The following is a 22,155-nucleotide window of genomic DNA, read 5'->3' on the forward strand; positions in this document are numbered from 1 at the left end:
CCTGGGGGTCTTGTTAAAATGCAGATTATGATTTAGCAAGTCTGGGGAGATAGAGCCCATGCTGCTGGGCCCTAGACCATACTTGGAATTGCAAAGCCTTAAAAGGCTTAGAACAAAGGAGGTGTGCAAGAAATGGTAGCTGGATGATGCCTTGGTCTCTCCTACCCAGTGTCTTGGAATTTTCTTCAATACATCTTTCTCCACTTTTCCTGAGCACGATTTATGGCTAAGACCTGGTAATCATTCTTTTGTGTACTTAGCTGTTCACTTTCTTGCCTTTTTCAGTCACCAGTCTCATCTAGAAATGGGTCACTTTGGGAGTACAACAGTAACCTCCAACCTCTTTCTACCGTCATCTACTTTGTAGCAAGCAAGAATAACTTTTTAAAGAATCATCTTTGCTTTCTTGCTCAGCAACCTTTAGTAGCTCCCTAGCATACATCATATCAAACTCATTCAGGCTGAGAGGCTTCAAGACCTTTCTCTAACCTTTCCCTCTTCCTTGCCAGTCCGTTTCTCCTTTTGCAACACTTGGAACCCTCTGCCTGTTGCTGAGGTATGATTTAGTCTCTTGACATTCCCCGCAGGACAATTTGCATTGGGGATGTCTTCGTTCCTTTTAAGGAAGCATCTCTTTCAATGTATTCTTCTCAATTTTTACCTACTTTAATACAGTTTTCCCTGATCTATTCCCAGTTCTGAGTTCTTCATTTAAAGGAGTATACGCTACACATTGCTATTTATGTATTTTAATATTCTTATGCTTTTTCATATTTTCATTCTGTTTTAGACAGGAAGTAGTTGTGCTTTTTGTTCATGGTTGTATCCCCAGCACCTAAAAATGCTTGACACACAGTAGGTACTTTTTGGGGGGATTCAGTGAAGCATGAAACAAAACTTAATTTTTATTAATTTTCAAAATGCCTTTTTATTTAGGAAACCTGGGTGAATGTTAATGGTTAAGTAAAATTAGACAATTTTAGTGACATAGTTCTGGTAGAGTAAAAATATTAAAATATCCATTCATACTAGAAAGCTGGGCATGTTACTACCAACTTCTTAAAAAATATATTAGCTGAAGGATCAAAAAATAAAATAATTTTAGAAATCCCTTGAAGAGTATTTTAAGAGATAAAACATGTGAGGTTTAGCAACACTTCTACACTTGACCACCACCCAGCTACCATTCTATTAAAGAAATAAAATTTAGATGCAGCTAAAATTTAGTACGGGCCCAAACCCACATCCTATCTGAAAGACTTACGCTGTCCTGTCATTGTTTTCTTCCCTTCACATTTTGCATTCGTTAGGATTGCAGTTTTAATAGTTCTCGGTCCTTTAAATTTAAAAGAAAAGAACTAGGGCTTTCTCATATTACAATCTCAAGGAAAAGGCCCATTCAGCGAGGTGTAAGAGGCCTACAAGCTGCACACCCTGCAACAGCCTCATGCTCCGATTTCATCTATGGGTTTTTGTACAGTTCTTTTTTGGGTGGATGGTGCAAACCGCGCAAGTGCAGCATTAAAGCCTCCCCACCCTGGGAAACGATGCAAGAACATGCAGCTTAGACTGCCAGGTTCTCCCTAACACACAGCCAAGGGCTGGAGGCCCGGATACCCGCCCCCAAACCTCGTCCACAACAATCGTTTCCTCCCTCCCCGCCTTTTACATACAGTACACATACAAATACACACACGCAGAGCAGCCAGCAGGGGCGGGCCGGGCCCGACCACTCTGCAAACCGCAGGGGGAAACAGCCACGGGCCGAGATTTTTTCGCCCACTCCTTTGTTCCTTCCCCCAGTATCTCCCTCCATTTGGCCGCAACTGCTGGGCAAAAGCCAACGTGGAGAGCTAGCCCCTTCTGAAGTTCCGCTTCCGAGCCACACACCTCAGGCCGGTGCGGCGCTGCCCCCCCTCCCTCGGGCAGCAGTTGGTCCCGCCCCAGTGCTAGCGGGCCCCGAGCGGGAGCCGCGCGGGAGCAGCGCAGCGACGGCGGCGGCAGCGGCGGCGGCGGTTGCGATTCGGAGCCGTTGAGACGCCTCTGCGGCAGCTGGTGGCGCAGGTGGCTTGCGTGGACGCGGGCAGAGGCGGCCGGCCCGCCACCTCAGCCTCAGCGCCCGCGGCCCCGGCAGGTGAGCGGGCGGCGGGGACTCGCCCCGCCCCCCCTCAGTGGCCTCGCTCCTGGCTGTAGCGGGGAAGTGGCCGCGGCCCGCCCGGGAGCCGCGGGGCGGCCCGGGGCTGCGACCGTCGGGAAGCAGGTTGGGGGAGATGTCCGGTGTGGACGGGAGGGGGACGTTACCCTTTTCTTTGCCATCTTTTTTCCCTCTCCCCAGACCTCCTCCCTCTTGGGGCTTAAGCCCGGAGAAAAAAGCCAGAGGAAAGATGGGGCGGGAGAAAGGGGAATTGGGGGCTGAGAAGCATCTTAGCCTCAGGTGGTGGCGTCTTTTCGGTCGTCGAGCGGTGGACCTGCCGAAGCCTGGAGTGGTAGCTCCCGGGCTGCGGAGGCCGCGCACTCGCGGGGGAGGAGCGGGAGGCGGCTCTCCCCTCACTCTCCCACCCCCACCCCTCCCCGGCCCTCCCCTCCCCCTCCCCCGGGCCTCCCCGTGCGGCCCCTCCCTTCGGGTTTCTGAGCATTAACCGCCCTCGGTGCTCTCCCTCGCAGGCGCGTCGGGACGCCCCGAGGCATCTTTCCCCTCCCGCTGCCCCGGGAGCCTCGGCTCCTGTCCGCCCTCCGGCATCCCCTCGCCGTCCGCACCGCCGCGCCTCCTCCCCGGGCTTCAGACCCCCGGCCTCGCCCCCGAAACATGACTCGCGATTTCAAACCTGGAGACCTCATCTTCGCCAAGATGAAAGGTTATCCTCATTGGCCAGCTCGAGTGAGTGATTTTAGCCTTCGCATTTAGCGGTGCTACCTTCCTCAGGGGCCTACTTCCTACCCTTCCTCTTAATTTTGTTCTGTGTCCTTTCTCCCCCTCGCTTTCCTTTGGTCTCATTTGTAACCTTTCGTTTTAGCTTTTTGCCCAGGGATCTACCGTGGAATTGTAAAAATCCAGGTGTTTCCACTTAAGCGTTTCCCAATGGGTTTGTTTTTGACAGACTTGGGCAGGTTTTCTTAATAGGAAATATTTAAACGTGATGCCAGTTAATAATGTCCCATTGTAGGTGAAAATAATCCAGGTTGGATTTTGTTTACCGTTTAATGAAACATTGACATTTTAAAAATTTTGAGTAAAATGCAGAGTATCCGTGGAGTTTATGCAGACTGTTGGATGTCAGGGATGTGATTACATTGGTTTCATAGGGATTTTTTATGTTTTGTAGTTGATGAGGCCTTCTGGATTTGCTTGCTTAATAAAGAGATTTAGGACTGGATATTCTTGAAAATTTTACAATAAGTTTTTTTGTAAATTTATTTTCACGTTTGTATTCGTGAAGTTTGCCTTATGACCTTGAACAAGTTGTTTTACCTCTTTTGTTTCCCATAGGCAAAAGAGCGGTAGACCCAGTTTCCTAGGTTCACATCTAGCGGTACAGAGAGGTAATTAAGGCCCAGGATTTTTTGGTGACATTTAAGGATTGAGACTAATACCTAAACGCCATTTTCAGAGAAAGAGGTCTTTTTGTTAGCTTATGGACTCAGGTTCTAAGAGCATGATAGAACCAAAAAACTGTTGACATCCATTAGATTAGAATGCTCAAGATCTTTTTAAAATATAAACTCAGCATTCTAAAGTTGTAATTTCCACTAATTTACTCTTGTTTGAGGAGTGCATTTCTTAAGGACAATTAAGTCCTATATTTTTAATTATGTCAGCTGGGAGAAAACATACCCATTGGTTACAGAGAATCATGTAGTGTGTTTGCTGACTGCTGTCCAAGTGTAAAATGTTTACTGTTCTCTTGATTTTTCCCATCCAGTTCTTGCTTACAGGTTTCCTTCCTAAACCTGGAAAGATTCCCCCCACCCCATCTATCAAGTCCACCTTTTCACTGGAGTCTTATCTTGAACAATCCTTACTCATAATTCTTATCTATATATTTGACACTCAAGTTTATTTCCTTTGTGATAACATTTTAACTTTTAGGTGCATGCTTTGATTTCCAAATAGATTATAAGTTTTTTTTTTTTGTTAGTTTTAGATTGTAAGTTTCTTGAGGGCAATAGGCATAAACTGAATTTCTTCATGTCCCCCACTGTCCTTAGTATGTAATCATGTACTCATAAAACACTATTTCTTGTTTGAATAGAGGAGAGGGAAACTGGGCAGGTTTAAGGTCCCTTCAAGATACTTTTTTTCCCATGGTTTTAACATCCTTATTTATTTCGAGATGTTACAAAATCTGAGGTTGTGGGGTACGTCTGTATTCACATGTCGATGCTACACTACAGTTAAAAGCCAAATGAAAATGTTTAAAAAGTTACCTACTTTTCTTAGAAATTGTCCTCTCCACATGCTTCACTGTGTTAGGTGATTAAGAGTCCGTTCTGCTAAAAGCAAAATAAGTAGCCTTAGGAGGGCCAGAGTATTTTCCTTCTTTAATAAATTCTATATTCAATAAGTTCACTTGGATTGGAATGGGAAATTTTTGTCTCTTTCCTCCTTTTTTTCTTTAGAAGCAGCTGAATTTGGTTTTGTATTGTGTGTGTCTGAGCATTATATTCCTTTTTCTATCTTCTTCAGTCTTAACAAAGTATGTCTTTGCTCTAGAGAAATTAGGGTATTATTATCTGTGAAGATGACAGTTGTGCGTATTTTGATTTTAATGTTTTTTGTCTCTATTTGAAACGTCATTAATTTTTAAGTTTTGCATGTTCTTGTAATCCTGTATCAGTAATAATTGTGTTTACAGTCAACTTTTTAAAAATTGCCTAACGCTTATTAAACTCCGTAGGTACTGCACATTTGAAACTGTTTCCTAGCGGAAAGAAGCATATGAACTGGGTTAACAGAAAATATCCCTTAAGGGCTCTAAGGATTTTCACAGTTCTTGGGACCTTCTCATGAGGTTGATATGACCAGTGTAATGATGGTATAGGTGAGGAAATTAAAGTCCCTAAGAGTCTTAGGTAATATTGATTCTGTTGATGTCTGAAACCTTCAGACTTCGAAACAGTCAAATCACTTTCACGGTCTTTTCTTCAGCATGGTAATGCATATAGAGCATAGTAGGTCCTCAGGTGGCCTGCTCCCTTCTTAACAAAGCTAATTGATTTTTTAAAATGTCTTTGAAATTAGGAAGGTCGTGACACAGAAAGGTTATTGTGAAGTTAAGTAAGGAAAAAATAGAAATGTTAAATTCTGATTTGATATTGGTGCCTGATGGCTTTACCTTTGAGGTGTGCTTTTCGTTTGTTAAGAGAAAGTAGCAAGTATTACGGATACGTTAGACATGATAGCACCTGATACTTTCTTCATTACTTAGAATGATTGAAAGAGAAATGAAAAAGGAACAGAACTTCATCCTATTCAGCCATGTAGGTACAAGATCTTTCTAGAACAAGTGTTTCAAACTTTGAGAAATAATGCTTGAAACTTTCATTAATGTCTGCTTTTACATCACTCTGATGTTTGTATAGCCTCCCTGCAGAAATCCCATTTAGGATTTTTGAACAGGTTTGGGCTCCCTTATCTAAAATGCTCAGGGTCAGATATGTTTAAAAATTCAGAATTCGAGGTAACCATGGTACATATGGTATATATTTTGCTCCTGGTAGGCTTCTAGAATGGCACGTGGTAATCTAACAGAGAAGCATCAGTAGAAACACTGGTGGATAAAAGAAATGACAAAATAGCTTCAGTGTTCAGGTTTTGCCACCAAAGAGTTTTGAGAAATATTTTGGGTTTCAGAACTTCTTGGGTTTCAGAACTTTGTGGGTTTCAGAACTGGAATAGGGGTCATGACCTATAGAACTGGTCTACTTTTATCAGATCCCTTTTGGATGTCTTGTTCTCACTTTATTCTGGTGTGTTGAGGTGTGTATGATTTAAAAGATTTTAATTTTCTGATCTTTCTTTTAGGTAGATGAAGTTCCTGATGGAGCTGTAAAACCACCCACAAACAAACTACCCATTTTCTTTTTTGGAACTCATGAGACGTAAGTCCTTTTAGCTCTAAAGGCAAATCAGAGTTAATGTAGTAGGGTCATTGAGCATAAAATGAAAAAATAAGTAGAGATTACTTCAAAGAGAAAATAGAGTAATAATAGGAAACTTGGAGATCATTGAATTTTGGAAAAAAGTCTTCAATTTTCCCTTTAAAAAATTTTTTTTAGGGCAGAAAAATTAGATGCTACAGGTTTAACTTTCCTTGGAATAGATGTTTCCTTAATTATAAAAGCCACCGGAAGAATGACTGATAGATGAAAGTATGTAAAGAAAGTTCTTGACAGGGCATTTGGTATTGATATTTAGTATAATAAATGCTTTTCCTAAGGACAGCTTACTTAGCACCTTGTTTTAGGCTTTGTGATATTAGCCACACAAATGGTATATTATAGGAAGAGTGAGAAGTCTGGATAGTTCTCGCATGTGTATTTATGTGGTCCTGAAGGCCACTGTGACTGCTCTGCTGCCCCTGGTGGATATGTGGGCAGAGGACCAATTTGGTAGAGCATATTAATTTTTCAAAAATTGCAACCAGATATTGTTTAACTGGTACTTCTAGGTGTATAGGACTACTCCAGGGCCTATTTCATTGATTTTGGTGTATGATATTCTACATACCTATAATTTAACAGTCTTAGAAGTACTGTTTCTATGATTTTGCTGATTTTGGACTTGAAGTTTAAAATTTGCAATAATTTTGGTAAAGTAGGATTGTTTACCTTGGACCAGGAGAAACAAAGTGGTTGATATAGCTAATTGGAATTATGTGTTTCTAACAGTGTCTACAATGGCAACATTTGGTTTAATGTTGCTTATTTACTATGTGAACTTTCACATAATTTCTTTTAACAGCTTTATTGAGATGAAGTTTACATCATCAAGTTTCACTTGTTTAAAGTATGTAATTCAGTGGGTTTTAGTACATTTATTTTAATATCCATTAGCAGTTATTCTCCATTTCTTCCTCCCAAGAATTAGACAACCATTCTGTAGATTTGCCAATTCTGGACATACCGTATTAATGGTATTATACAATGCTGCATAATTATTATTTTTTTAAATGCAGTTTTGAGTCTAGAATTGGATCGGCCTTCATAATTACTTTGAGTCGGGTTTAGGTATATCCTATACAGAAAAAGTTAAGTTTTGTAAGAAATGATGAATTTCTGGCTCAAGAGGGTAATCTACCATTTTTAAAATTCCCATAAATTTAATAGGAAAAGGTATCTTTTGATGAAAACTTTGTGTACTGGGTATTGGGTTAGATAGAGGTTTACAAAGTGTGGTACTAGGTCCGGCTGCACCAACATCACATGGGAATTTTAGACATGCAAATTCTTGGACCCTACCTCACAACTCCTGCCAGAAGCTGGGGTGTGGAGCCCAGCAATCTGTTTTAACAAGCCTTCCAGATGATTCTGATGCATGTGAAGTTTGGAAACACTGTAGTAATGTGAGTAGACATTCCTTAGAATTTTTCAGTTTTGTAAGTTTAGAATTCTTTAAATGTGATTTTTCTGAAATGGGACAGATTTTATGTACTTTCATATGGGGCCTTATAGCTTCATAAAACACATAGTTTATTTTTATATTATGTTTAGAGGAATGACTGTACCTTCCCCCAGTATTTAAAAATGAAGATTTTTATGTTGTAAATATCTGTAAATTTTAAAACAACACTAAATAACTAAACTTTCATTAAGCATTGTTTGGTTAATAACAAAATAGTGGTACTGAATGATTAATGAAGACAATGAATTATTAATATTTAAGAAATTGGAATATATTCAAGGATTTAGAATATAACTTTAAAATTAAGCTAATATTTTCATTTCAACATGTGATGTTTTGTGCTTTAGTGTTGTCATAAGTATACCATTTATTTTTGGAAAGGCAGTGCTGCTGTATCTCCATTGGTCTGCTGACTTAGCTTTTTCTGTATTTAAGTCTAATTTTTAGAAACTCGGTCTCTGATGATTTGCCTTGCTGCCCTCACCTCCCCCCCAAATCGGGATGGTGGTTATTGGGAGCCTTTCAGTTTGGATTTTGCATAAATGAGAGTTTATTCTAACAGCCTATAGTTAGGGATGTGGGAAAGGAAGAACATGGGAGAAGAGATGGCAGTTTGGAAAACTATACTTATTCATAACTGATTTATAGATTAAGATTTTTTAAAAGATATTTTTTAAATGTGAATTTAGTGCAGAACCTTTTTGGTTCTTGAGCTTCATTCATTCATTCTTGCTCTGACCTAGAAACTTTGATTTTTCTTAGCATTTTATGACATTCACAGTAAATTCATCTAGCAGTTGAGTTTTGAATATTAGACAACAATGAGCCCTTATGTATACCAACTGTGACCATCTGCTAGGTATCTTAAAACTAACATTCGAGACGGATTCTTAGTAAATGAGACTGACAAGGACCCAGTGCTTTGCTGGAGCCAAGTCGTGGTGTTATCTTTGATTACATATGTATTCTTTTCCCTTCCCCGCTAGCAGTCAGCCAGCAAGTTTTATTCTTTTCTTTTAGAGTGTGTTATGATCTGTCCACTTTTCTCTCTCTCCTCTACTACAACTTCAGCCCATGCCACAATTACTTTTATACTGTCCTAATCCGGGCGCCTGGGTGGCTCAGTCGGTTAAGCATCTGCCTTCGCCTCAGGTCATGATCCCAGCGTCCTGGGATGAGTCCCATATCAGGCTCCCTGTCCAGCGGGGAGTCTGCTTTTCTCTCTCCTCTGCCTCTCCCCCCTGCTCATCCCCCCCCCCATAAATACATACATACATACAATCTTTTAAAAAAAAGTGTCCTAACCCTGTCTCGGTTTCAGTTTGTACTCTTTGTATATAGTCAAAGTGATCTTCATATCCTAGTCAGATCATTTCATTTCCCCGTCCAGAAATCTTCAGTGGCTTCCTAATTAACATTACCAACAAACAGAACCCCCCGAATTTATCTATAAATGCTGTGTATTAAGAACTGTATGAATTAGCCTATGCTTACCTCTCCAACCTTATCACACACATTTTTTTCACTGTTACATAAATCTACTTTCTCTTGTCTCAGGTCCTTGCTTATTTTTTCTTTGTTGGGAAACGCCTTCGGATTTTCAAAGTCATTTAGGTCTAAGCTCACGTCCTCTTTTTCATACTTATTTTCTTCATTTCTATGATGACTAAAATTTTTTTCCCCCTTCACCCACAAGTGAAGAGCTTGGAGAGCAGGGACCTTTGTCTGTCTTGTTTGTCATCATTTACTTAAGTGCCTGGTGCGTACTAGCTGTTAAACATTTGGTGATACATTGAAAGTGTACGCCCTAGATAAAATCATTTGTTGATTATGAATTTGCTGTCCATTAACCAACATTTATATAGTGTTTAAGACAACTAGATCAGAAAGACCTTTTATGAATTCTGACGGCCATTTACCTGCTACATGACCTTGAGCAGGTTACTTAGCCTTGTGTCCTTTTCTTATTTGTAAAACGGGAATAATTTATCTCAGAATTTTGGGGCGTAAACAAGACTACATGAAAAATGCTTAGAACAGTGCTTCACATGTATTAAATGATAAATGTCAGCTTCTAAAGATAACGTTACCATATTTTTCAAAACCTAATACTTGTAGTGTTAAATTGTTTGAAATGCAGTTGGAATTTTTGCTGATTGCTATTGCTTACTGAGGAAATACTCTCACAGGTCTATCTCTGAAGTCTAGAAAATTTAAATGAAGATGTTATTTTGTTAAATTTATCTCCTTACTGATTTTGTCTTAATACAAAGAGGTTGGATGCTCAGTTCTAGGAACTTCAAAAATATCGATCACAGGCTGTTTTAAAACAAGTCTGATGCATAGTTTTAGGAGTGAAGATGAATGGGGAGGTGGCAGTTTTTTGTATAACCTGTCCACAAGAAAGGAGTAAAGAAATGAAATCATAGGGTGGGATTTTATTTTCTTCGCTTCTTCTTCCATACGTCTTCTGTACTCTAGCTGTAACTAACGGCGTGTGTTGGTGTGGGTCTTTATACAGTATAGTTTCTCAGAAGCCTTACACTGTTTATTCATCTCTATACCAGCAGACTCATGGCACATAGTAGATATATATTCAGTTGTCTCTTGAATCATTTGCTGTTACAAAGAATGCATGCTGGGGTGCCTGGGTGGCTCAGTTGATTTAGTGTCTGCCTTTGGCTCAGGTCATCATGCCAGGATCCTGGGATATCGAGCCCTGCATCAGGAGCCTGCTTCTGCCTCTGCCTGCTCTGCTTGCTTTGCCTACAGCTCCCCCTGCTCGTGCTCGCTCACTCTCTCTCTCTGCCAAATAAATAAAATCTTAAAAAAAAAAAAACCAAGGAACCCATGCTGTTACAAAACCTAGTAATAGGGGCACCTGGGTGGCTCAGTTGGTTAAGCGTCTGCCTTTGGCTGAGGTCATGATCCCAGGACTTTGGTATCCAGCCCATTGGGCTCTCTGTTCAGTGGGGAGCCTGCTTCTGCCTGCTGCTCTGCCTGCTTGTGCGTATGCGGGCTCTCTCTCTCTCTGTGTCAAATAAATAGATAAAATCTTAAAAAAAAAAAAACCCTAGTTTTAAAACAGTATATTTCATATTTTGTGATTTAGTAATGAGAAATAAAGCAGCAAGTTAGAATCAGTGTTTTTGGAAATAGGGCTATTTAGTAGTAGTACTTGGCAACAGTTCAATGAGTTTTGAGCTTTGTATCTTCAGCTCTGATAAGCTTTCCTATTTTTTACATATGACTTCTGGTTTGCCTTAGAGGTAGAGAGCTCCAGGTGTGTGATAATGGAGCTTTGGTGAGGCATACGTCTGTTGACCCCTGAACAACATGGGTTTGAACTGTGTAAGTCTACTTATACGCGGACTTTTTACAGTACTGTAAATGTATTTTTCTTCTTCATGATTTTTTAAATAATGTTTCATTTTTCCTAGCTAGCTTTATTGTGAGAATACAGTATATAATACATGTAACATACAAAATGTGTGTTGATTGACTTATTAATAAGGCTTCTGGTCAAGAGGAGGCTATTAGTAGTTAAGGGGGAGATGAAGTTATTTGTGGATTTTTGACTGTATGGGGGGGGTCAGCACCCCAAACCCCTATGTTGCTTAAGGGCCAGTTGTTAATGATTTGCCCTTGGGACATTTTACATTAGCCCTTGATTCTTAAGGGTGAGGATATTGGTATTTAAAGTCAGAAGTCATATATATAGGGATATGGTATCAGTATTTTAGTAGGTGTTTCAGAGACTGTATTACAGTGAATAAAGGAAAACCTGAAATGCTGTTAAGGAATACTGTACAGAGTTGAGGCTCTGCTGTTTAATAGCTAGATGACCTTGCTTGAATGAGTTAATCCTTCTGGTCTTCAGTTTTCTAATCTTTAAGATGTGGATTTTGGTGATACCTAAAGTTCCTTTTCACTTCTGGAATTTGATGGGTAACTCTGAATTAACGTATCTTTTCATTGTTAAATTAGAAAAAAAAAAGTTTTCTATAAAGGAAACAAGTCATTTTATTCCTGTTTTTTAGAAATAAGCCCAAAACCTGTTCATGTTTTGATGTATTTTCTTTGAGATTTATAGGTTATTTTATTTACTTTTTAAATCTTAATTTTAAAGCTTTTTATTTATTTATTTATTTTCGGTATGTCATTTTAAAATGGGCTGCTTTGAAGAATGAATCAGAGCCATAGCCACATCAGGTTGTGCCCTTGGGGACTAGTGATGGCTGTCTAAACAGTAGTCTAGACCCTCTTCATCAAACCTGTGGGATTGTATCCCCAGGGAGGATTCTGTGTATGTGCATGTGGGCGCGTGGGCATGTGCTTTTATTTTATTTTTTTAATTAAAACGTAATAGGGTGCCTTGGTGGCTCAGATGGTTAAGCATCTATCTACCTTCAGCTCAAGTCATGATCCCGGGGTCCTGGGATCAAGCCCCGCATTGGGCATATCTCAGTCTGCATGCTTGGCGGGGAGCCGGCTTCTTCCTCTCCCTCTACTGTTCCCCCTACTTGTGCTCTCACTCTCTGTCAAATAAATAAATAAAATCTTTAAAAAAAAAAAAAAAAGGGAAGTGTTTTAAAACAATGAACCCCTATACATATATACTATTGTATAAGTTTGGGGCACCTTGGTGGCTCAGTAAGTTGAGTGTCTGACTCTTGATTTTGGCTCAGGACATTAGGGTCCTGAGATAGAGCCCCATGTTAGGCCTGGAGCTCAGCACAGAGTTTGCTTGTCCCTCTCCCTCTGCTGCTCCCTCCACTAGCGCCTGCTCACCCCTGCCCCCTCAAATAAATAAATAAAATCTTTAAAAAAATGTATAAGTTTAAGGTGTACATGTTGATTTGATACATTTCTATATTGCAGTATGATAACCACCATGATTTGATACATTTGTGTATTGCAATACGATTACCACCGTAGCAATAGCTAACACCTCCATCATGTTCCATAATTATCATTTCTTTTTTACAATGAGAGTGTGGGAGGATTCTTCTTTCTTCCGCCATGGTTTTTTGAGTCTCATTAAGGGGTTCCTTAGTCTTGAGCATATTCTTTGATCCAGCAGTTCTACTGAGAATATGTTATGAAGATAGGTGCAAAGATTGAGCAGTATTATATTTATTATGGCTCCATTAATTTATAACAGAAAATATGTTACAGAAAGTATTCCAACAATAGGCGAGTCAATTTTGAGATAGCCATTCAGTGAAATAATATGTAGCTGTTAGTAATTATTGCCATAAAGAGATTCATTTTAATTAGAAAAAGTATGGATGAATATGTAGCATATACATTAAATTACTTATTAATATGTATACATACAGCTAAAAAGCAGGCTGAGACAGTAACTATAGTTGGTAAAATTATGGATCATTTTTGGTTTTTTTGGTGGGATGTGTACTCACTGAAGAATATTTTCAACAGCTTTATTGAGATATCTCAAACAATTCATTTAAAGTATACAGTTCAATACATCATATATCTGAGAGAGTAGTGCAGCCATTAGCACAGTTTAAAACATTTTCATCATGCCAAAAAGAAACCCTGTGCCCTTTAGCAGATACTTCCCATTTCTCCCCAATTCTGTCTCCTGTCTTACCATGGCAGTCACTAACCTATTTGCCTGCTCTGAGCATTTTATATAAATGGAACTGTATAACATGTGGTCTTTAATGACTGGCTTCTTTCATTTATCATGTTTTCAGGGTTAATCTGTATTGTGTCACATGATAGTTCTTCATTACTTCTTATTGCCAAATACTCCATTGTATTAATCTATCATATTTTATTTATCCATTCATCAATATATAGACATTTGGATTGTTTTTACTTTTGGCTGTTACGAATGTAAGTTTTGTGTGTACCAGTTTTTGCATGGACATATTTTTACTTCTGTAAGAATGGAATTCCTGGGTCAAATGATAACTTTATGTTTAATCCTTTCAGGAATTGCCAGACCGTTGTCAAATCAGCCATGAATCATTTTAACATTCCTACCAGCGATATACGAGGATTTTAATTTATCGGTATCTTTGCCAAGATGTGTTATTATCTCTTATTATAGCTATCCTAGTGGGTGTGAAGGTAGTATCTTTTGGTTTTGCTTTGCATTTTACTGATGACTAATGATATTGAGCATCTTTTCATGTGTGAATATTTTTTAACCTTCTCTCCATAATGTGAACTATTTAGACTTATAAAGGCATTCTCACTTGGAAAGGCATAGTTATTTAAATTTTGGTATATTGATAAAGATGCAAATTTAAGTATGACTTACACAGTTGACCCTTGAACAGCATGGGCGTTAGAGGCACTGACCCTCTATGCAGTTGAAAATCTGCAAATAACTTCAACTCCGCAAAAACTTACTTCTAAGAGCCTACTGTTGACTGGAAGCTTTACTGATAGTATATAGTTAATTAGCACATATTTTGTATGTTATATGTATTACATGCTGTATTCTTATAATAAAGTGAGCTAGAGAAAATGAAATTAAAATTATAAGGAAGAGAAAAGATGTTTACAATTCTGTTAAAAAAAAAACGAAACAAAAATCCCCTTCATAAGTGGACCTGCAAGTTCAAACCCATTGTGTTCAAGAGTCAGCTATACTGTGAGCATAATGTATAGTAAAAATAAAGTAGATCTTGAAATCTGAATCTAGAGAAGGATCAGGGGAGAATTTTTTAAAACCTATTCAGCAAAATAAGAATAACAGTTATCCAAGTATAGTCAAAAGGTATATGTATAAAACAAGTTGATGTAAATAAGACCAAATATAAATGATTATATTAGCTGAATAGAATTCTGTTAAGACTTTCAGATTGGAAAAAAACCTTTCAGATTGGATTAGTAATCTAGCTGTGTCTTACTTTGTGAGAAAAGCTCAAATAAGACGTGACCAAGTAATGATACAGTCACAAAGAAAGCAAGAGTGGCAGTATTACTATCTACTAAAAGTAGAATTTTAAAGTCAAAGCATGAAGAGAAGGGTACAGGCCCCGTATACATGAATTTTGGTTACCATGTTTTAGTTAAATAACACTAGTGCCCCAATAACCCGATTCAGATTTCACATACCCCAGAATATTAACTGTAATTGCATAAACCACAGAATTTTTGCTAGCTCTTCAGTCCACAAGTCAAAGTATAAATAACAGATGCATAGCATGTCACTTTTTTCAAAGGCTCTTGGTGATTGGTCAGTGTGCATCTGTTTTTCAATTCATGCATAGATGACAGTGTGTAGTGGTGGTGTTGCATTTTTATCTCAATGATATACCCATTCAGGTTACATTTAAAAAATAATATAGGGAATTGGCCAACAAAGATGAAAGTGCAGGAAAGAAACAAATTAACACTAGAAGTGAAATTTGAACTGAATGTAAGTGGAGTTACAGAATAAATAGCTAACCTTCAAATGTAGACATGCTGCATTTGGAGAGACTGCATATGCAGGAACTTAGTGAAGGCAAGCTTAGCAATATAAATGAGAAAAGTGGTTGTAATAAAAAGGATGAAGATGTCTCAGAGGAAGTGATGCCAACAAAAAACATTAAAGATATTTCACAACATTGAAAGTGCAAAGGATAAAATGTTGGAAGCTGATCAGACTTAGGAATATGACAATTCTCCAAGGCATAGAAAATATGCTCACTCTTACATAAGTTATATGATCAGAAGAAGGTAAGCACTGTTCAAACTATTCTTTCTGAGTTATTTTTTCCACAGAGAAAAACATTTTAATCTCAATGTTCCTAATGTTTTAAATTACAGTGTGCTAAAGTATTAGTTTTATTTTTTTTCCATGTCTTTTCACTGTCAGTAATAGAGTTTAATGTTTTGACAATTTTAAATTATGGAACAATCATAATTCCCCCTTGTTAATTAAGATTGCCTTGCTTTGTCTTTTTTTCTTTAAGATTTATTTGTGTGCGTGAGTAGGGGGAGGGGCAGAGGCAGAGAACCCTCAAGCAGACTCTCTGCTAAGTGTGGGGCCTGACATGAGGGCTCAGTCTCAGGACTCTGAGATCATGACCCTATCATGACCTGAGCTGAAACCAAGAGTCAGATGCTCAACTAACCGAGCCATCTAGGCGCCCCTTTGCGTGGTCATTTTTATAGTCTCGTGCTGTCATGCAAAGGACTGTCTGTTTTAAGAAAAGAAAAATAACCCATGTAAATTGAACTGTCAAACCTTTATTATATACTAAATAACATCGTGGTAGAATCAGTCTTCTGTTTTGAATAGCTTTTAGGTTTAGAGTCATATCTAAAAATCCTCCATGTTTGAAGCTTTGGAACAGTTTTCTATAATTGTATTAAGTATTTAAGATCCCTTACACTTTTGGAAGTTCTTGATGCCACCAATTTTGAGCCCATTGGGCATTTTGAACTGTAAGGGATGGTGCTGTGTTTGTACATGGCTACTTAGTTTCCGTCCTTTTTTCAGTTTTCTTTCCAGCTTCTAGGTCTCTGATGGTATTGTGTTTCTTGTCATCTTTGGCTTTATGTGTTGTTTTTGTGAGGTTTTACGAGAATTTGTGTTGAATTGCTTTGTTCTAACTGGAAGTATATTTGTTTTTGATGGGTATTTAATTCAAGTTATTTACTTGGAATTTGAAACATGTAGGAAGAATTGTTTTACTGTTTTAACTAAATGTGTTAATTTTTCTAATTTGAGATGATGGGTAGGAATGAATGATTTCTAGTAAAAGGCTGAGTTTCTGAATCAAATGAGATAATGATGATTTAAATGTGCTTTAATCAATGTGCAGTTAAAAATACATACATACAGTGAGAATTCCTAAATTACAGAATTTGAATTATAAAGCTGACTTTTGTATGCACTGGTTATATTTAAATAGAGCTCTAAGTCTCTTTTTAATTAAAATTTTATCCTAAAACCTTCTAAAATACTCTAACTGGAGTGTTAACTGTAGTTATTAGGTCCCTAATTCTTAAAGAATTTCACCAGATAAGGAATTTGTGATATATACCTAATTAATAATTTATAATCTTAAATCGTAGCACATTTTAGAGGAAATGAGTAGTAATCTGCTTTTCCTTTTCCTTTGGAGAATACAGTCAAGCAGCATAACCAAAAAACTCCTAGGTACAGCGAATCTTCCTTTATAGAATTGACAGATATCTGCAGGACCAACTGATGTAGGGGAGATATAAGGGGTCTGTTCTGGAGAATATTTCCAATTACATACAGATACACAGTTTAGTCCCATCATTCACAGATTCTGTATTTGTGAATTTGCCTGCTCACTAAAAATATATCCAAATCAGTACTCAGGGTGCCTTCATGTGCAACCAAAACGGCAAAAATTTGGGTAATTTGATACACATGTTCCTAGCTGAGGCTGACCAGGGCAGTAATTTGCCTTCTTGTTTTTGCTCTTATACTATAAACTGTCCTTTTTGCAGTCTTAGGTAGTGCTGTAGTTTTTGCGTTTTTGTGCTTTTTTTCTTGGTCAGTTTGCAGTTAGTTATAGCCCCCAAATATGGTACTGAAGTGCTGTTTAGCGTTCCTACGTGCAAGAAGGCAGTGTTGTGCTGTGCAAAGAAAGTATGTGTTACATAAGTTGCTGACTGAGTTCCATGTGAATGAGTCCCTAATATATGTTCATGTGTCTTTAGACAGAAACACACCAAAAAAACAAGATTATGTATTGATTGGTTGACGAAATTGTGACCAGTGTTTGTGTGGTGACTTTATAGAACATAACTACCGCAAATACAAGACCGACTTTAATGAATTTCTGAATGAATAAACGAACCAGTTGTAACCTCTCATTCCTTCATTAAAGTGAAATTCTTAACACATTTTATTCCAAAAACCTTATGTATTTATACATACAGTAATGTACTTCGTTGATAGTGTTTTATGAGTTGTGTATTGTACCAAATTACTTTGAAATAAAATTATATTTGGAATGCATTTTAAATGGATTGATTAATGGAGTTGTGTCACAGTTCTTTTCATTAGGGGGCGTTTTTTTTATTACATACATAAAATTTACCATTTTAACCACTTTCAAGTGTACAATTCAGTGGCATTAAGTACATTCACATTGTGCAACTTGAGTGTTTTTTAAATACAGGACTGGATTCTAGGAGTTTGTGATTGAATTTAATAAAAGCATTTGAACTTTAATGAATTATTTGTGTCTACCCTTTATGTAAGATTTTTAAAATGAATTTTGGGTTAAGAATTGTTTATACTTGCATCATAGCATAGTGCTATTTAATGACATATATTTGAGATTGCTTTGCACTCACATTTTTCTCCCTCTCATTTTTTAGTGCTTTTTTAGGCCCAAAGGATATATTTCCTTACTCAGAAAATAAGGAAAAGTACGGCAAACCAAATAAACGAAAAGGCTTTAATGAAGGTTTATGGGAGATCGATAATAATCCGAAAGTGAAATTTTCAAGTCAACAGGTGCGCTATATTACATAAAATTTAGTATTGTTCAGTCTTGGGGGATAATCACTATGCTAGCTGTAGGAAAATAAATATTAAGAGCCTTGTGAATTTCAGATTAAATTGTGCTTGCTTGTGAGGTTGAACCTTGATCTTTCATACGTAGGTGAAATGATGAAAATATTACCTGCACGGTTAAACAGATCTCAGAAAACTGGGAAATACTCAGTTATTTAAGTCCCGATTGATAGTTTGATGTATCATTAAATTTAAAGCCATATGTACTGTTCTCTTAAATTCAGGTATTATAACTCGAAGGAGGTATGTTTTTTTCTAATTCATTTTAATTTCTAAATCCATAAAATTGTGTTAAAATACAAACCTCACGTGGGTTAAACTAAATATGTGACAGAAGTACTTACAGCATAATGCAATTTATACTTAATGTTTTTGGTATCTAGAAGAGCAGCCTTAACCTTCCTTTTTATTGTTCTTCATGTGTTCAGAGGTTTTGTTCATTTAAATTAGACTGAGCTGTAGGGGTGCCTGACTGGTAGTCAGTAGAGCACATGACTTTTGATCTTGGGGTTGTGAGTTCAAGCCCCACATTGGTCGTAGCTTACTTAAATAAATAAATAAATAAATTAGGCTGAGGTAGTAAAAACTAGAGATAGCAGGAGACCAAAAATTCTACCCTTTCTGCTTTGAAGTCTGTACTTTTTTTATTCTCCTTTTTTGCATGTGCCATGCTTTTTCTCACCCTTTGAGAACTTTTCAGGTGCTATTCTTGGAAGATTTAAATCTTACATTGGTGCTCCAAGGCTGCATTAGATACCCTAAATACTTTCATTGCTACCCAAAACTTACTTGTTAATCGTACCATATGTGCTTCTGTACTTAAATGCCACAGTTTATTAGTTCCATGAACAAAGAAGTTGTGTGTCATATGTGCCTGTTACTGTACATGGGTGGCAAGAATAGGTATTCACTAAATACTGTTGCATGAATGTCAGGCTAGAGGGTTTCCCATCATTGTTGCCTCAGTCGTGTAACGGTAGTCCGGAGAGACGGAATGAATTATTTCCTGAAGCCAGCAGTTTGTAACTTCACTTGGATCATGCGTCCTGTGATTGTACCTTCAAGGACTTTTTCATCCTCCAGATAGCCCAGCATGGTCACCCTATCCTGTGTTCCTATGTACCTACTTAATCTCCAGGTAGTTTTTACCCTATATGCTTGGGATTTTCCATTTCACAGTGAATTTTGTAGGTTGTGTGCATGAAACCTAGCAATTTTCTGTCCTTAACAAAAGTATGAAGGATTGTGCTCATGTGATGTACTTTGTGTTCTGGCCCAAACATGTCCCCAGTGGCACATTCCAAGGATTTGGAGAAAGCAGTGAGCCCCAAACATACAAAACAAAAAAATTGGCCATCATGATTTAAAAAAATTTATATAAGTAATTTTGGGAGCATTTTTATATTTTTCTGTTGTCACTTTATAATTTTAGGGGGTTTTACTAAAGAAAAAATGGGTTTACAGTTGAGATTTGAAATCATTAGGGGCACAGTTTGGACTGCATTGCTGTCATCTTGTAGACCTGTGCTTATCTTCTTCCAGTGTGTACTGTATTACCTATGTTACTCATCTTTTTGGGCCCCTAGTAGATCATCTGTGTATCTTATCATATGGGGGTACTTTTAAAATTTAATGATGATTGGTTCTGACCCCCAACCTGAACCCAGAGGAATGAATCGCTGCCTGGTTGAATTACCATCCAGGAATATGAAAAAAAATCGATGATTACTGGACTCCCACTCAGTGCCTTTTAAGTAAACTAAGTGTGAGATATAGATCAAAGTCTTTAAATAAAGCTGTTACATATGTCCTTTGCTAAGGCTCTGTGTCTTGGAGTAAGTAAGTTTCTCTTTAGAATATGTCAGTAGTTGAATAAACCGTGCAATTCTAAATCAGTTACATTGTATCTTACTGGATATTTACTGGTCAGAACATCAGATTGGTATTCATTGTAATTATACTTCATTTCTGCTTTAACCGTTTATCCTTGACAGTATGTAACCTTCAATTATAGGAATACAATCCCTTTAAGACTTTAGAATTTAAAACTTTTTAAAAAATTGTTATGTTTAAAAACATCTTATGGAACAGAAATGAGGGTACTTTTATAACTTTATTGCAAATAGGCTTTTGAATTTTTTCATGGGTAGACAATGTTTAAATTGGGGTAGAATGTTATTTTGTGGTTAATAGACCTGCTTGTTATAGGCATCAACTAAACAATCAAATGCATCATCAGATGTTGAAGTTGAAGAAAAAGAAACAAGTGTTTCAAAGGAAGATACTGACCATGAAGAAAAAGCCAGCAATGAGGTGTGTTTAATTTCTCTGGCATTCTAAACCCATTTTGTTGCAAGGGAGAAATTGTAAGATGGGTTTGTCATTTGATCGCAAAGTAGAAAGTAATCTCTAAAGTAGTTGAGTAATGAATGAGAAAATATTTAAGGCTTATTTCCTTGTGTGAATATTAAATACTGTACTGGAAAATAATTTTTGCATTTTTAAGATGCATAATATTGGGGCACCTGGCTGGCTCAATTGGTAGACCGTGAAACTCTTGATCCTGAGGTCATGAATTCAAGCCCTACATTGGGAACAGAGATTACTTACAAAAATTGAAAAAAAAAAAAAGCATGGATGTTTTTATTTGAAGTTCTTTTGCTCTGCAATATATGAGGTCCAACTATAGGAGAGTGGGTTACTATTCGTTAGGAATCTTTTTAAAGCAAGGTATTGTGGGATGGAGGTACTGGAAAGAGCACTGAACTGAATTTTTAAAAATCTAGGTTTACTTCTATCTCTGTATTTGATTATCTGTGAGTGGGGATACTCATTGAGCCTTTTCGGGCCTCATGGAATAGTTGTTAGATGATCTTCAAAGTTTCAACCACTTCTTGAAATTTGCAACCCTAAAATTCAGGATTCTACTGTAGAAAAAAGTGGTTTTATAAATTTAAAAAGACAGACTTCCTTGTGTACTAGCAAGCGTGAACTTTATATTTCATCTGACAAAGAATTTTTTTTCTGTAGACAAAGATACTAGCTATTCCTTTCACTTTATAATGATAATGTTAAGACTTCTAATGTTGATAATTTCAAATTTCAGAGAAATAAAACAAGTTTCCCTAGTGCCTTTAGTGAAATATGCCATTATTTTTAGTTTAAGAAATTTTCTTTAGGGGGCGCCTGGGTGGCATAGCGGTTAAGTGTCTGCCTTCGGCTCAGGGCGTGATCCCGGCGTTATGGGATCGAGCCCCACATCAGGCTCCTCTGCTATGAGCCTGCTTTCTTCCTCTCCCACTCCCCCTGCTTGTGTTCCCTCTCTCGCTGACTATCTCTATCTCTGTCGAATAAATAAATAAAATCTTTAAAAAAAAAAAAAGAAATTTTCTTTAAGTCTTGACGTAATTTATTGTTTAATGTGTGTATATATATATATTTTTTCAATTTTAGGATGTGACTAAAGCAATCGACATAACCACTCCAAAAGCTGCCAGAAGAGGGAGAAAGAGAAAGGTAATGTTGCTGCTTAGCCACAGGGATCTTAAAATAATTTTTTTTTAGTCAGATTGAGGAATAGTAGAGATAATGAAACCTTATTATTACATTTAAAGTTGGCCCTTCACTCCAAGTCCCTAACTTTCTTAAAGGATAGGTTATGTTTATTTAGAAGACTATCTATTTCTTTTCTAGTGATACAGCACCCTTAAGATAAGTGGAATGGTAAGGGAAGTAAAACGTATCAGCCTTCATTCCTTTTAATGACACTCCTCAAGTTTTCACTGTAAAATAATAATATATAATAATACATACTCATAAGGTTGTTGAGAGGGTTAAATGAGTTACCACATTCAATATCCATAATGCTGGTACACAGTAATTGCTCTGTCAGTATTGTCCGTTCTAATGTTATTAGCAACATTGTTGCATGCAATTGGGAATATGTGATATTTTAGGAGGAAGTACACCCTTTGCTTTTAATTAAGGTTTCTTCTTCTCTAAA

The 22,155-nt window shown here is 37.5% G+C and overlaps 1 protein-coding gene and 1 long non-coding RNA gene across 4 annotated transcripts in view; both read left to right on the top strand.

Moving 5' to 3' along the window:
- The first annotated feature begins 1,992 nt into the window (after window positions 1-1,992).
- The window catches only part of PSIP1 (PC4 and SRSF1 interacting protein 1), a 40,266-nt gene continuing 20,103 nt past the window's right edge, over window positions 1,993-22,155 (top strand). For all 3 annotated transcript variants that reach the window (XM_045780659.2, XM_045780660.2, XM_045780661.2), the window contains exons 1-6: window positions 1,993-2,134; window positions 2,665-2,878; window positions 6,023-6,099; window positions 17,954-18,092; window positions 20,361-20,465; window positions 21,606-21,668. In XM_045780659.2, the coding sequence (XP_045636615.1) occupies window positions 2,807-2,878; window positions 6,023-6,099; window positions 17,954-18,092; window positions 20,361-20,465; window positions 21,606-21,668 (456 nt within the window). In that variant the 5' untranslated portion in view covers window positions 1,993-2,134; window positions 2,665-2,806. The remainder of the gene's footprint in view (window positions 2,135-2,664; window positions 2,879-6,022; window positions 6,100-17,953; window positions 18,093-20,360; window positions 20,466-21,605; window positions 21,669-22,155) is intronic.
- Window positions 6,108-17,599, top strand: LOC148108607 (uncharacterized). Its single transcript, XR_015727502.1, has 2 exons — window positions 6,108-10,972; window positions 13,586-17,599. It is a non-coding gene; the product is annotated as an uncharacterized LOC148108607 (long non-coding RNA).

Source organism: Ursus americanus, chromosome 18, assembly GCF_024610735.1.
Source record: "Ursus americanus isolate L20-20 chromosome 18, mUrsAme1.1.p, whole genome shotgun sequence".
NCBI lineage: Eukaryota > Metazoa > Chordata > Mammalia > Carnivora > Ursidae > Ursus > Ursus americanus.